Here is a 13,517-nt window from a genome sequence, read left to right as displayed (position 1 = left end):
TCATGGTCGTGCTAATTTGGTCATTTATCTATATCCGTATGTACACGCATACTTACGTACATACATTAATGTATATGTATTCACATGTATCTGGTAATTCTCTTGGATTTGGAGAGTAAGAGTGTATAGGTAATCCAAAAGAAATTTTGTTTGCTGTGAAATGTGTATTTCTATTAACATTTGAGTATGGTAACATCAGTATCTGGCAATGTTAATGAGGTGAAACTGTAAAGATTCTATTGTGAATTCTATAAGTTATCTCTTTTGACTTCTCAACTCCTGGGCCTTGCTTGAGAATTTTTAGTCATCTATTTTAGCACCATCTTAAAGTAATGTTGGCTTTTCTCTGTCTTATTGAAAATAAAATTTAGTAATGAAAGCTCTTGAGGGACTGACAATAAACCAGTAATTTATTTAGCAAGAAAATAATGAAATTAAATAATACTTAGAAGTTTTTTTNAGAGAGAGTCTTGCTGTGTCACCCAGGCTGGAGTGCAGTAGCGCAATCTCAGCTCCCTGCAATGTCTGCCTCCCAGGTTGAAGTGATTCTCATGCCTCAGCCTCCGGAGTGGTAGCTGGGATTATAGGCATGCACCACCATGCCCAGCTAATTTTTGTGTTATTTGTAGAGACGGAGTTTTGCCATGTTGGCTAGGCTGGTGTTGAACTCCTGGCCTAAAGTGAGCCACCTGTTTTGGCCTCCCAAAGTGCTGAGATTATAGGCATGAGCCCCCGCATCTGGCTAAAGAAGCACTTTTTATTTTTTATTTATTTATTCGTTTATTATTACTAATTTTTTTATTTTTAGATTTTTTTAAAATTATACTTTAAGTTCTAGGGTACATGTGCACAACATGCAGGTTTGTTACATAGGTATACATGTGCCAAGAAGCACTTTTTAAAACTAGATTATGGCTCATTAGTTTTGAGGCTTTGCCAGATGGACTAGTTAGGTAACTTAGAATGAGAAACATTGGGGAATGTCTACTAATGGTCCTAATCAGTAATGTTTCCATGGTCCCTTTAGCGTAGAGATTTGGCCATGCCTTTTATGACTTTCACATTTAATTATGTTTTGACTTAAAGATTTGTATTATTGGCTGGGAGCTATGGCTCAGGCCTGTAATCCCAGCACTTTTGGAGGCCAAAGTGGGTGGATCACAAGGTCAGGAGTTCAAGACTAGCTTGGCCAAATATGGTGAAACTGCGTCTCTACTAAAAATACAAAAATTAGCTGGGCATGGTGGCACATGCCTGTAATCCCAGCTATTTGGTAGGCCGAGGCAGGAGAATTGCTTGAATCCGGAGACAGAGGTTGCAGTGAGCCAAGATTGCACCACTGCACTCCAGTCTGGGTGACAGAGTGAGACTCCCATCTCAACAACAACAACAAAAAGATTTCTATTATTATTTATTCTTTTTTACTGAGATGGAGTCTCACTGTCCCCCAGGCTAGAGTGCAGTGGCACAATCTCGGCTCACTGCAAACTGCACCCCCTGGGTTTAAGTGATTCTCCTGCCTCAGCCTTCCAAGTAGCTGGGATTATAGGCATGCGCCACCACCCTTGGTTTACTTTTGTATTTTTAGTAGAGATGGGGTTTTACCATGTTGGCCAGGCTGGACTCGAATTCCTTATCTCAGGTGATCCACCCGCCTCGACCTCCCAAAGTGCTGGGATTATAGGAGCAAGCTACAGCTGCCAGCCTTATTTATTCTTTAACAATTATTTTTGAGTATTTTTACTATGTGCCAGGCAGTTTTAGGCAATGGCGATATTAGCAGTAGACAAAACTATTAAAATAAGTCTTAACTGTCAGCTTAAATTCTAGAAGGCTGGAAAAAGGAATCAGAACTTATATTATAGAAGAATGCATTATTTTATATTGATTAACATCTGAGAGTCACAAAAATGCCTTTACTTTCATTTGTTTTTAAATTATCAGCAGATAATGAATTACCTGCACAGTAAACTTAGCATACTAACTGGTTTATTTTGCTTTTGTACCTTGTAAGCACGCTGGAAATATTAAAGAAGCTGCAAGGTGGATGGATGAGGCCCAGGCCTTAGACACAGCAGACAGATTTATCAACTCCAAATGTGCAAAATACATGCTAAAAGCGAACCTAATTAAAGAAGCTGAAGAAATGTGCTCAAAGTTTACAAGGGTTTGTATAGCTAGTGTTCTTAATTATGAATAAAGAAGACACGAGCCAGTTCATACTTGTGTACCATGCTTATTTTTCAAAGTTTTTCTTTAATATTTTCGACACCAAAATAGCCAGGATTTTAATTCAATCGCTGTATCAGAAGACACTGGAGTTGACATTGGTACAGAGGATTTTCCTTTTAGACGGCTGTACAGTGGACTTTTAAACTGGTTTATATTGATGTATGTTCAGATGAATTTTTTAGGGGTCAAGGGAACTAATATTTATTGAATACCTGCTATGTGGTGGTGTTCTTTTTCTTGTACTAATCCCTACCCTCAGTTATGTAGACTTTTGTTTAATTACTCATGAAACTACAAATTATTTTAGTGCTTATTAGTTGCTTTCCCATGTTAACTATTCTTTAAGAATGTTTTAAAATTTTTTTTTGAGAGTCCAAATCAGCTGAACATCTTTGTTTTTTAAAATTCTGTGGTAGAATGATGTCTTTGATAAAAAATGATCTTGAAAATATTTGATTTTTGTATAGGAAGGAACATCAGCGGTAGAGAATTTGAATGAAATGCAGTGCATGTGGTTCCAAACAGAATGTGCCCAGGCTTATAAAGCAATGAATAAATTTGGTGAAGCACTTAAGAAATGTCATGAGATTGAGAGAGTAAGTACCTTCTACATAAACGTTTTCTCGTTTTATTCTGTTGATGGTTTTGGACAAATTTCATAGTTTTTTTCTCTTCTACCTCTTTATAATTCATAGTAGGTGCTTTTTAAAATCAGTATTCACTTTTTTCAGTTTTCATAATGGAAATATAGACTACTTTTTCAGCCAGGGTCTCCTATTATCTTTCTGGTAAGAATTCTTTTTTTTTTTTTTTTAAAAGAAAAAACTTTTTTTAAAAGATTTTGGATGGAAATTTTGTTATCTTTGGCATGTTTTTTATTGGATTTTTGAACCTTTCAAATTTGCTGCTGCCGCTTTAGTACTACATACCACAGCTGATTTTTTTTTTTTTTTTTTTTTTTGAGACGGGTCTCGCTCTGTCGCCCAGGCTGGGAGTGCAGTGCCGGATCTCAGGCTCAACTGCCAAGCTCCGGCCCCCCGGGTTTAACGCCATTCTCCTGCCACAGCCTCCCGAGCAGCTGGGACTACAGGCGCCCCCGCCACCTCGCCCGGCTAGTTTTTTGTATTTTTTAGTAGAGACGAGGTTTCACCGTGTTAGCCAGGATGGTCTCGATTTCCTGACCTCGTGATCCGCCCGTCTCGGCCTCCCAAAGTGCTGGGATTACAGGCTTGAGCCACCGCGCCCAGCCACAGCTGATTAAATTGCTCCTAGGACCCTGTTTATTGTAGAGTTTATTGATGATGCCATATACCCTTGGTAAGATATAAATGTTGAAGACTTTTCACAGTATTTCTTCTATAGCATATGTAATTTCATGCTTTTTGATAAAATTGTTTTCTTAATCCTCTTCACTTTTGACTCATTTCCATGACTAGTGGTTGGTTTTTCTTTTTTGTGTTTTACAAAGATAAACATAGTTTATATAACTAATTTCACATTTGTAATATTATCAAGTATAGAATACCAAAGCTTAGTTGAAATGCATCAAGTTCCTGATTGCTTGACTTACTTGCTAATTGATTTTTTTCCACATACCAGCATCACATTGCATAGGATTCAGATTTGTATCCTCAAAAAAAATTACCAAATACATATTATAATCCTTTGCAAATTATTCTGAATATAAAAACTCAATGTTTAACATGTGAATCTACTTTCTTGCACTACTATGTATGTTAATAAATTATGTTTGATGTTGTCACAACAGCTTTAAGTATAATTAAGGAAGGGATAATGAATAAATATAGTTTTAAAGCTTCCTTTTTCAACAAATGATTCAGTGCCTTCAATATGCCATATCCTGTGCTAGACAATGGCTAACTGTATTTGCTTATTTGAAATGCAAAATATTCCTGTTGAATAATTGTAATGGTTTTTGTTGTTGTTTTTTTTAATTTTACTAGTTTTTTCATGCCAAAGTAACAAGTATTCCAAGCCTTTGATTTTATAGTTTTCTTAGCCATTGCTGTACTTCGGTATAATAATAAAAAGATAATTTTGTTAGCATTTTATAGAAATCACTGATGACCAGTTTGACTTTCATACATACTGTATGAGGAAGATTACCCTTAGATCATATGTGGACTTATTAAAACTAGAAGATGTACTTCGACAGCATCCATTTTACTTCAAGGCAGCAAGAATTGCTATAGAAATCTATTTGAAGCTTCATGACAACCCCCTTACAGATGAGAATAAAGAACACGAAGCTGATACAGGTATAATATTCAGAGTTCTTCTTGTGCTCTGGTGTGTCTATGTGTATTTATGTTTTTCAGTAATACATATTTTTCTTGAGCACCCCGTGGGAAGATACTATACAAGGTTCTCTAAGCAACAAAAGAAAAGTGTTTACTTTTATGCTTCCAAAGTTAAACAAGAATTTAATTTGCAGTTATTCATTAGCATTTAAGAAGTTTGCGTATCATGAGTTTTACATTTAATATCTGGTTTACCCAAAATTATAAATTGCTAACTATTTTACAGGTACTAGATTGCTAATTGTATAATTAGTATTATAATTCTACATTAGTGTTGGCTATTAGTATTACTAGTTATTTTTTTGAGATGGAGTCTCGCTCTGTTTCCCATGCTGGAGTGCAGTGCATGATCTCGGCTCACTGCAACCTCGCGCATTCAAACGATTCTCCTGCCTCAGTCTCCCGAGTAGCTGGGATTACAGGTGCCCACCACCACGCCTGGCTAAGTTTGTGTTTTTAGTGGAGACAGGGTTTCACCATGTTGTCCAGGCTGGTCTTGAGCTCCTGACCTCAAGTGATCCGCCCACCTCGGCCTCCCAGAGTGCTGGGATTGGCCTCTTAAAGTGCTGGGATTACAGGCATGAGCCACTGTTCCCGGCCTATTCCTTTTTTAATAGTAATTTATAATTAACTTACTAAAAATGAATATTGCTTGAACATTAAAAACCAGCTTGGGATAAAGCTAGGAAAATTGCACAGTGACTTATCATTTGACCCATTTTTAATGTACGATTTTTATAGCAGGGTATCAGAATGACTAGGGAGAAGTCTTCCTTAGACAGTTATTTGGGGAAGAACCTGAGAATGAGTGATCTCATATGTAGAAAAATATAAATTTTGTGACTTACTCATGGCAAAATGTTGTATAAAACTGTGCTAGATTTTTTTTTTCTTCTGAGCTTATTCCTTTTTTGAGGATATGATTGGCTAATTTCTGCATCCTTCCTCCTGCTAAAGAGCTTTTGAATTATTTTGCTAATTTGTCATTAATTTTTACTTCTTGTTGCCTACGGACAGTTCAGAAATTTCTAAGGTCACATACTGAGGCCTTTGTACAGATATCACTTGAATCTCTTTCTACCTGTTGGTGTTGCTTCAACTTAAAACGTCAGTAAGAAGAATCTGCTGGACAATTTACAGTTGAAGTTGAGAGCAATGACCCTCTGGCTTCTTTTGTTTTTCTTTCTTTTTATTCTTCTGCCTCCTTCCTTCTCTTCTTCAAATTATACAAATAATACACAATTAACTTTTCAAAGCTGAGACTATTAATACAGAAATATACTTAGCAAATATGAAGATCCCCTTTCACTTTTCTCCCACCCATTATTCATTCCAGCAATTATCCCTGTGAAAGGACCAGTCCCCTTTATGCAGAACTACAGTTTCCAGAGCTCTGTGTGTACATATACATATGCATTTCAGGATGGTTCTTTGCAGGGTTTCTTGTTTATTTTTCTCTAGTCCACAATTGGGTTTATATCATACTCAGTGTTCTGCAATTTGGACTTTTTACCCCATTTAATAGTATTGCTCCATGTCTACAAATCATAATTATTTTCACTGTTAACATTTTAATGACTATGTAGGAATCTATGTGAATTTTTTCACCATTATAGTACTATAGTAAATGTCCTTGTACATAATTATGTGCATATTTATTTAGCATGGATTATTAAAAGTGGAAATTGATGGATTGAAAAGTATGAGAATTTGAGATAAAGGGTTCATCAGTTTTATTACCACCAACATGGATATTGAGATTTTGTTTTTTATTTTACATTATTGCCAGCTCTGAAAATTACTGTTCCTTTACATTTTTGTATGTTGGGCAAAATATCTAGTTTACAATTTATATATTTTGTTTTGTTTTGTTTGAGACAGGATCTCATACTATTGCCCAGTCTGGAGTCCACTAATGTGATCATAGCTCACTGGAGCCTTGAGCTCCTGGGCTCAAGCAATCCTCCCACCTCAGCCTTCTGAGTAGCTGGGACTACAGGTACATGCCACTGTACCCAGCTAATTTATTTTTGTAGAGACATGGTCTTGCCGTGTTGCTGAGGCTTGTCTTGAACCCCTTGGCTCAAGTGATTCTCCTGCTTTGGCCTCCCAAATTGTTGGGATTACAGGCATAAGCCACTATGGCCAATTTCTAGATTTTTAATGGAGTGGATTATATATTTTCTTTTTTTCACTTAGGTTTTATCCTTTAAGAATAGTACCTTTCATTAGATACAATTTTTAATTTTTAATACTTAGTCTTTTTTTGTGGCTTCTAGGTCTTGCTTAGAAAGGCGTTTTCTACTTAAAATTTAAAATATATTTATGAATATCTTCTGTGTTTTCTTCTAATACTTCTGCTTTGCAATTTTTAGATTTGGCTCTTTAAACATTTGGAGTTAATTTTTATATACTTTGTAGGGTGGAGGGTGGCTTTCCACCTCCCTTCTTCCCCAAAATAGACTGCTAACTCCTCAGTAATATTTATTGAATAGGTTTTTGTATTCCCCACTGATTTCAAATGCTATCTTTATCATGATAAATTCTGGAAAAATAATTTAGTAGGTCATAGGCATGGTTTCTTGGTCTAACATATATTAAAGATATAATTAAAACTACATAGTATTGACATCAGTACACAGATAGGTTTCTGTTGTTATGATCCATTTTTCTCAATCTAACAGTCTTTAGAATTTTCGTGTTTTTACATGCAGATTTTGCTTATGCATACATGGTAGAATTAGCTTGTCTTCCAGAAGGTTTCTGATATTAGGTTGATTCATTTTCAGTTGATTTTGAAAATTTTCTATTTTCAAAATAGGCCATTATGTTCAAAAGTAGGCCATTATGTTAATCTGTAAATGGCAGTAGTTTTATTTCTTTCAGTGTTTATACCTTTCCCCCTTATGTCTTCTGGTCTGGTTGGAGTTGCTAAAACAGTGGTGAGTAGTAGGAACAAAAGTGTACTTGCTGCCTTTTTTTCTATAGAGGTAGTACTTCTAATGTTTCATGATAAAGTTTAATATTTATTATTTTTGAGATGGAGTTTCACTCTTTTCACCCAGGCTGGAGTGCAGTACAGTCTTGGCTCACTGCAACCTCCGCCTCCTGGTTTCAAGCAATTCTCCTGCCTCAGCCTCCTGAGTAGCTGAGATTACGGTCATGTGCCACCACTCCCGGCTAATTTTTGTATTTTTAGTAGAGATGGGGTTTCTCCATGTTGGTCGGGCTGGTCTCAAACTCCTGACCTCCGGTGATTCGCCCACCTCGGCCTCCCAAAGTGCTGGGATTACAGGTGTGAGCCACCATGCCGACCTACATTTGGCTTTTTAATCATCTGGAGTTTAGTATAGCATAGAAGAAGCCTAGACTTTGGAGTCCAAGTGAAGTAGATTTACATCCTTGCTCTGCCTTTTACCATGACTGAGTTATTTTCCTCTGAAATCTCAGTTTTCTCATATGTAAAATAATATTATACTCTAATTCATGAGGTTGTTGAGGACATCAAATGAAATACAATGTATGGGGTATGGGCTGGGTGCAGTGGCACACACCTGTAATCCTAGCACTTTTGGAGGCCAAGGCAGGTGGATCATTTGAGTCCAGGAGTCCGAGACCAGCCTGGGCAACATGGTGAAACTCTGTCTCTATAAATACAAAAAAAACCCAACCAACCAACCAGCCAAACAAACAAACAAACAAAACAGGCATGGTGGTGAGCACCTGCAGTTCTAGCTGCTTAGGAGGCAGGAGTGGAAGGATCATTTGAGCCCTGGAAGTCAGAGCTGCAGTGAACCATGTTCGCCACTACACTCCAGCCTGGGTGACAGAGTGAGATCCTGTCTCAAAGAAAGAAAGAAAGAAAAAATTCAAGGTATGCATTGTATCTATCATGTAGCAAGGCTACAATTGGTAGCAATTATTTTACCAGTCGTTAAAAAGATCAGTGCTTATGTTGCCATCCATTTATAGTTTTGTGTTTCCAGAATGTAATTTTTTGGTCTCTATCAGAATTTTTTTTGTTTTTTGCTTTTGTTTTAGTATTACAGGATTCTTTGCTAGGAAAAGATAAATAATGCATTTGTTTTCGTTGGCTATATGTTATCTATTGCTGCATCATAAATTAATCCCTAAATTTAGCAGCTTAAAATAACCCTTTTTTTGGGTCAGGAATTCAGAAGTGTCTAAGTCACTGACTCAGGGTCTCTCATGAAGTTGTAGTTGAGATTTTGGATGGGCCTGCCATCACTGGAAGGCTTGGCTAGGACTGAAGGGATCCATTTCCTAGATGACTTACTCAACCTGGCTGTTGGCATGAGACCTTAGTTCTTAGTCTCTCTGTAGAGTTTCTAGTTTCCGAAGACATGGTAGCTAATGATGACAGAGAAAGGCAGAAGCTACAACACCTTTTTAATGTTCTGTTCACCTGATATCACGCCATTACTTCCTTCATATTCTAATTGGTCAGAAGAGAGTCACCAAGCACAACCTATTTGAGGGGAGTAGAATGGAAGAATTTGTAGACATAATTTTAACTGTCGTTGTCTGCATTTTGGTTACGTTATCGTTTTGGGTTTTTTGTTTGTTTGTTTTAAATTTTAAGACAGGGTCTCACTCTGTCTTCCAGGCTAGAGTGCAGAGACTCAGTCATAGCTCATTGCAGCCTCAAACTCCTGGGTTCAGCCAGTCCCCCCACCTCAGCCTACCACGTAGGTAGGACTACAGGCACATGCCACTACACCCAACTAATTTAAAAATTCTTTGTGGAGGTGGGGTCTTGCTCTGTTGCCCAGGCTGTTCTCAAACTCCTGAGCTCAAGTGATCCTCCTGCCTTGGCCTCCCAAAGTGCTGGGATTACAGGCATGAGCCACCACGCCCAGCTTACATTATTCTTATATGCAAAATATAGTTAGCCTTTTCAAGGCTTTCAGAAGTCTATCCCATTGTAACATTAGCTTAAAGTTCAGAATCTTGTCATGTAAATCAGGTACAGGTACTGAAGCAGCTCCTTGAGTATAAGTGTTTTATTTTTTATTTTTAACCTTAAGTGTGGCTTTTCAATTATAGTTCTTTTAATATGAAATCCTGTGAACTAAAATTACAAGTTATTTATCAACTACACACCCAATATAAAATGAGACAGGCATAGGACAACCACTGTAGACATTATTAGGAGGCACACAGGAGTTACTGCGTCCATCTTCAAGTCCAGTGGGGCATGGCTTAATAGTTCTTTGATGAGGACCCAAGACTGGAATAATTTTCCGTGGCTCTTGGCCCTGCCCTCTGAGTTCCTGCTTCCACTTTCTGAATTATCCTTTTTTTCTTTTTGAAATTAACATTTGTTTGCAACTGAGTAGTTTTCAGTATTCTTCCGGCCAGTAAAATGTTGTGAGTCTAAAGACCTCTTTTCACTTTGTGCTGTCGTTCTTTTCCATCCAGATTTACTATTTCTGCCCATAGAATAAACATCATGAATCTTTCATGAGTCTTACTGGAATCCACGTGTACCTTGAGCCTCTATGGAGGGGAGAACACCCTTAAGTTTCTTAGAAGTTTTATTGTTTGAGAGAATCTGTGAGTCATACTCTTAAAATTTTTAGAGAGCCTTTCTTCAGACTAACTAGTGAGGCACCACCATATTCTGAGTAACAAAAGATTGTAATGCCAAACCATTTGCCTTCCCTCTTGACATATTTTCCTGAAAATTCCCTGGGTTTGATCTTTGCCCAGCAAGCCATTTCTGGAGAGACTCAGAGTTTTCAAAACCATCAAGCCCCTGTCTCTTTTCTTTAGTTTCTTTTTCCTCTTCCATTTTTCCTGGGCACTTTGCCTGAAAATCCCTTCAGTTAGTTAGTTAGCTCACTGAGTTCATTTGACACATTTTATAACACTGTTGCTAAACTTTCTGCTACTCTGTGGCTATAACATATCCTTCACTTCATTTTAAGGACTCACCTGTAGCCTCCTCCAAGTCTAGACTTCTAGGAATAGTCCAAGGCTCTTCCAACTTCCACTAAAGCCCTGCTCAAAGTGTCCACCTTTTGCAACTCCCTCACTCCAAAGTTACTCCCACATTTTAGGTTTTTGTTAACAGCAGTATCTCGTTTTTAGACATTATTAGGAGGCACACAGGAGTTACTGCGTCCATCTTCAAGTCCAGTGGTCCAGGTACCAAAATTTATATTGTTTGTCTATTGCTGCAAAACAAATTACTCAAAAACATAGCACCTTTAAATAGCAACCATTTATTATCTGTTACTGTGTGTCAGGAATCCAGAAGTCACTTAGCTGTATGTTTCTGAAGACTCTGGGTCTCTCAGGCTGTTGAAGTCAAGATGTTGGCTGGGCACGGTGGTTCATGCCTGTAGTCCTAATGCTTTGGGAAGCTGAGGCGGGTGGGTTGCTTGAGTCTAGGAGTTTGAGACCAGCTTTGTCAACATAGTGAGACCCTGTCTCTATTTGTATTTTAAAAAAGAAAGTTGCCAGCTGGAGCATCTGAAGGATCGACTTGGCTTGGAGGATCTCCTTCCATGATGGCTTACTCTCATGGCCAGAGGCATCAGTTCTTGGCCACACATTGGTCTTTCCATAAGATTGATTGAGTTTCCTCATAATATAGGAGCTGGCGTCCTCTGAATGATCCAAGAGAAAGCAAGGAGGAACCTATAGACCATTTATGTCCTAATATTAATGTTATATACCTTGGTGGATAGTACATGTTATTCCTCACACATGAGTCACTAAATGTAGCCCATGTTTAAGGGAAGGGGAAATAGGGTCTGCCTTTTTAAAGGAAGAACTTGAGGGCATATTTTGAAATCACCCCAGTGGTAGTGTATTTTGGAACGACTTTTTTCATTTCTCAATATTAACAGATATTATCCAAATAAATACTAGATGAGCCTGTAGCTTTCAAGTTTGTTCCTTGAAATCAAAATAATATAAATTTTTCACTATATTGTAGCATATTTGTCAGTGATTTCCAGTCTTTTGAGACATTCGATAGTTTATACTTCTAGGGATATTGTTAATTTTCAATATTAAATTTTTAATTTACTGTAGAGTTTATTCATTTATTCTGTTAACAAATATTTGAGTGTTGTTTGTATGTTTCAGCATGCTGCTAGGCCATGAAAATAAAAAGGTTACAAATGACACAGGATCTCCTTTACCAGAGAGCTCATAGCTTAAAAGAGAGACAACTGTATAAACAAACTATTGTGACAAGCAAAATATATTAGCCGTAGTGGCAGCACAGAGAGAATGAATAATTGTTTGGCCAGGTTAGAGAAGGCATAATAAGAGAGCATAGTCCTCTGAAGCCATAGAGATATGCAACAGCTTGTTTATTCATAGATTGCAAATACTTTGATATTGCTGTTTAACTTGTATGTTTTGCTGTGATCATTTGTTTACATGCATATCCCATGTGGTTTCAAGACAGTTTTCTGAAGTGGTTCCATTGTTTCCTGTCTGATGTTGAACCATTAAAAGGCTACCTACTGCTGGGCGTGGTGGCTCGTGCCTGTAATCCCAGCACTTTGGGAGGCCGAGGCAGGTGGATCAGTGGGTCAGGAGTTTGAGACCAGCCTGACCAACATGGTGAAACCCCGTCTCTACTAAAAATACAAAAATTAGCCGGGCATGGTCACGTGTGCCTGTTAATCCCATCTACTCGGGAGGCTCAGGCAGGAGAATTGCTTGAACCTGGGAGGCAGAGGTTGCAGTAAGCCGATATTGTGCTACTGCACTCCAGCCTGGGTGACAGAGTGAGACTCTGTCTCAAAAATAAATAAATAAAAGGTCTATGTACATATAGGGACATTTACGTCCATACCATGCAACATTTTTTTTAATTTGTTTTTTGAGACAGAGTTTCGCTCTTGTTTCCCAGGCTGGAGTGCAGTGGTGTGATCTTGGTTCACTGCAGCCTCTGCCTCCTGGGTTCAAGCAATTATGCTACTTCAGCCCCCTGAGTAGCAGCGATTACAGGCGCACACCACACCCCACTAATTTTTGTATTTGTAGTAGAGACGGGGTTTCACCATGTTGACCAGGCTGGTCTTGAACTCCTGACCTCAGGTCATCTGCCCACCCCGGCCTCCCAAAGTGCTGGGATTACAGGCATGAGACGCCATGCCCAGCCTCATGCAATATTTTTTAATGGGAGTTTGGTAATATCAAATAATACTTAAAATTACTAATCTGATTAACATGCTTGTTAATTTTATTAACTTATTGCCTGCAGCAAACATGTCTGACAAAGAGCTAAAGAAGTTACGTAATAAACAAAGAAGAGCTCAAAAGAAAGCCCAGATAGAAGAAGAGAAAAAAAATGCAGAAAAAGAAAAGCAGCAAAGAAATCAGAAAAAGAAGAAGGATGATGATGATGAGGAAATTGGAGGTCCAAAAGAAGAACTTATTCCAGAGAAATTGGCCAAGGTACTTAATAATAGTGTTTAGCACAGTTGAGTGACATTTTATGACCAGCTGTTGTCACTTTCATACTGCTTTATTTGATCAATGTGATTACAGATTTTAGAGTCAAAAATTATTTTATTTTTTAGTATTCTTTCTTTAATATTTTGTTTCTTATCGTGTTTCACGTTTAAAACTTGAGATAATGATCCTGTTCCAAAGTCATGTAGTATAGTATGGCGGAAAAAATTTTGGCTTTTGAGTCATTCTGATCTGGGTCCAGATGTTAGCTCTTATATTTTCACTGTGTGCCCTTGGACACTTTGTCTAACCTCTCTGATGGTTTTTTCATCTATAAAATGGAACTAAGAAAATCCTTATTTAGGACTGGAGAAAAATATATATGTAAAGCATCTAGTGTCTGTTACAGTGGTAACGTGCAAGTTTTTATGTCTAGGCTAAATTGAGTTTGTTAAAAACTGAGGACTATATGTGTATCTCCCACTTACCTGTGTTGTCAGTTTACATTATTTCTTTTCTAAC

At 37.7% G+C, this 13,517-nt stretch overlaps 1 protein-coding gene across 1 annotated transcript in view; it reads left to right on the top strand.

Moving 5' to 3' along the window:
• The window catches only part of NAA15 (N-alpha-acetyltransferase 15, NatA auxiliary subunit), a 92,331-nt gene that overhangs the window by 58,517 nt on the left and 20,297 nt on the right, over nucleotides 1-13,517 (top strand). Inside the window, 4 exon segments of the mRNA XM_017863172.1 lie at nucleotides 2,015-2,167; nucleotides 2,700-2,828; nucleotides 4,298-4,511; nucleotides 12,805-12,998. Coding sequence (XP_017718661.1) covers nucleotides 2,015-2,167; nucleotides 2,700-2,828; nucleotides 4,298-4,511; nucleotides 12,805-12,998 — 690 coding nt within the window.

The sequence above is a fragment of the Rhinopithecus bieti genome, unplaced genomic scaffold (genome assembly GCF_001698545.2).
Source record: "Rhinopithecus bieti isolate Rb0 unplaced genomic scaffold, ASM169854v2 scaffold_68516, whole genome shotgun sequence".
Lineage (NCBI taxonomy): Eukaryota > Metazoa > Chordata > Mammalia > Primates > Cercopithecidae > Rhinopithecus > Rhinopithecus bieti.
Note: the sequence above shows the minus strand (reverse complement) of the source record. Positions and strands in the feature narration are given on the sequence as shown.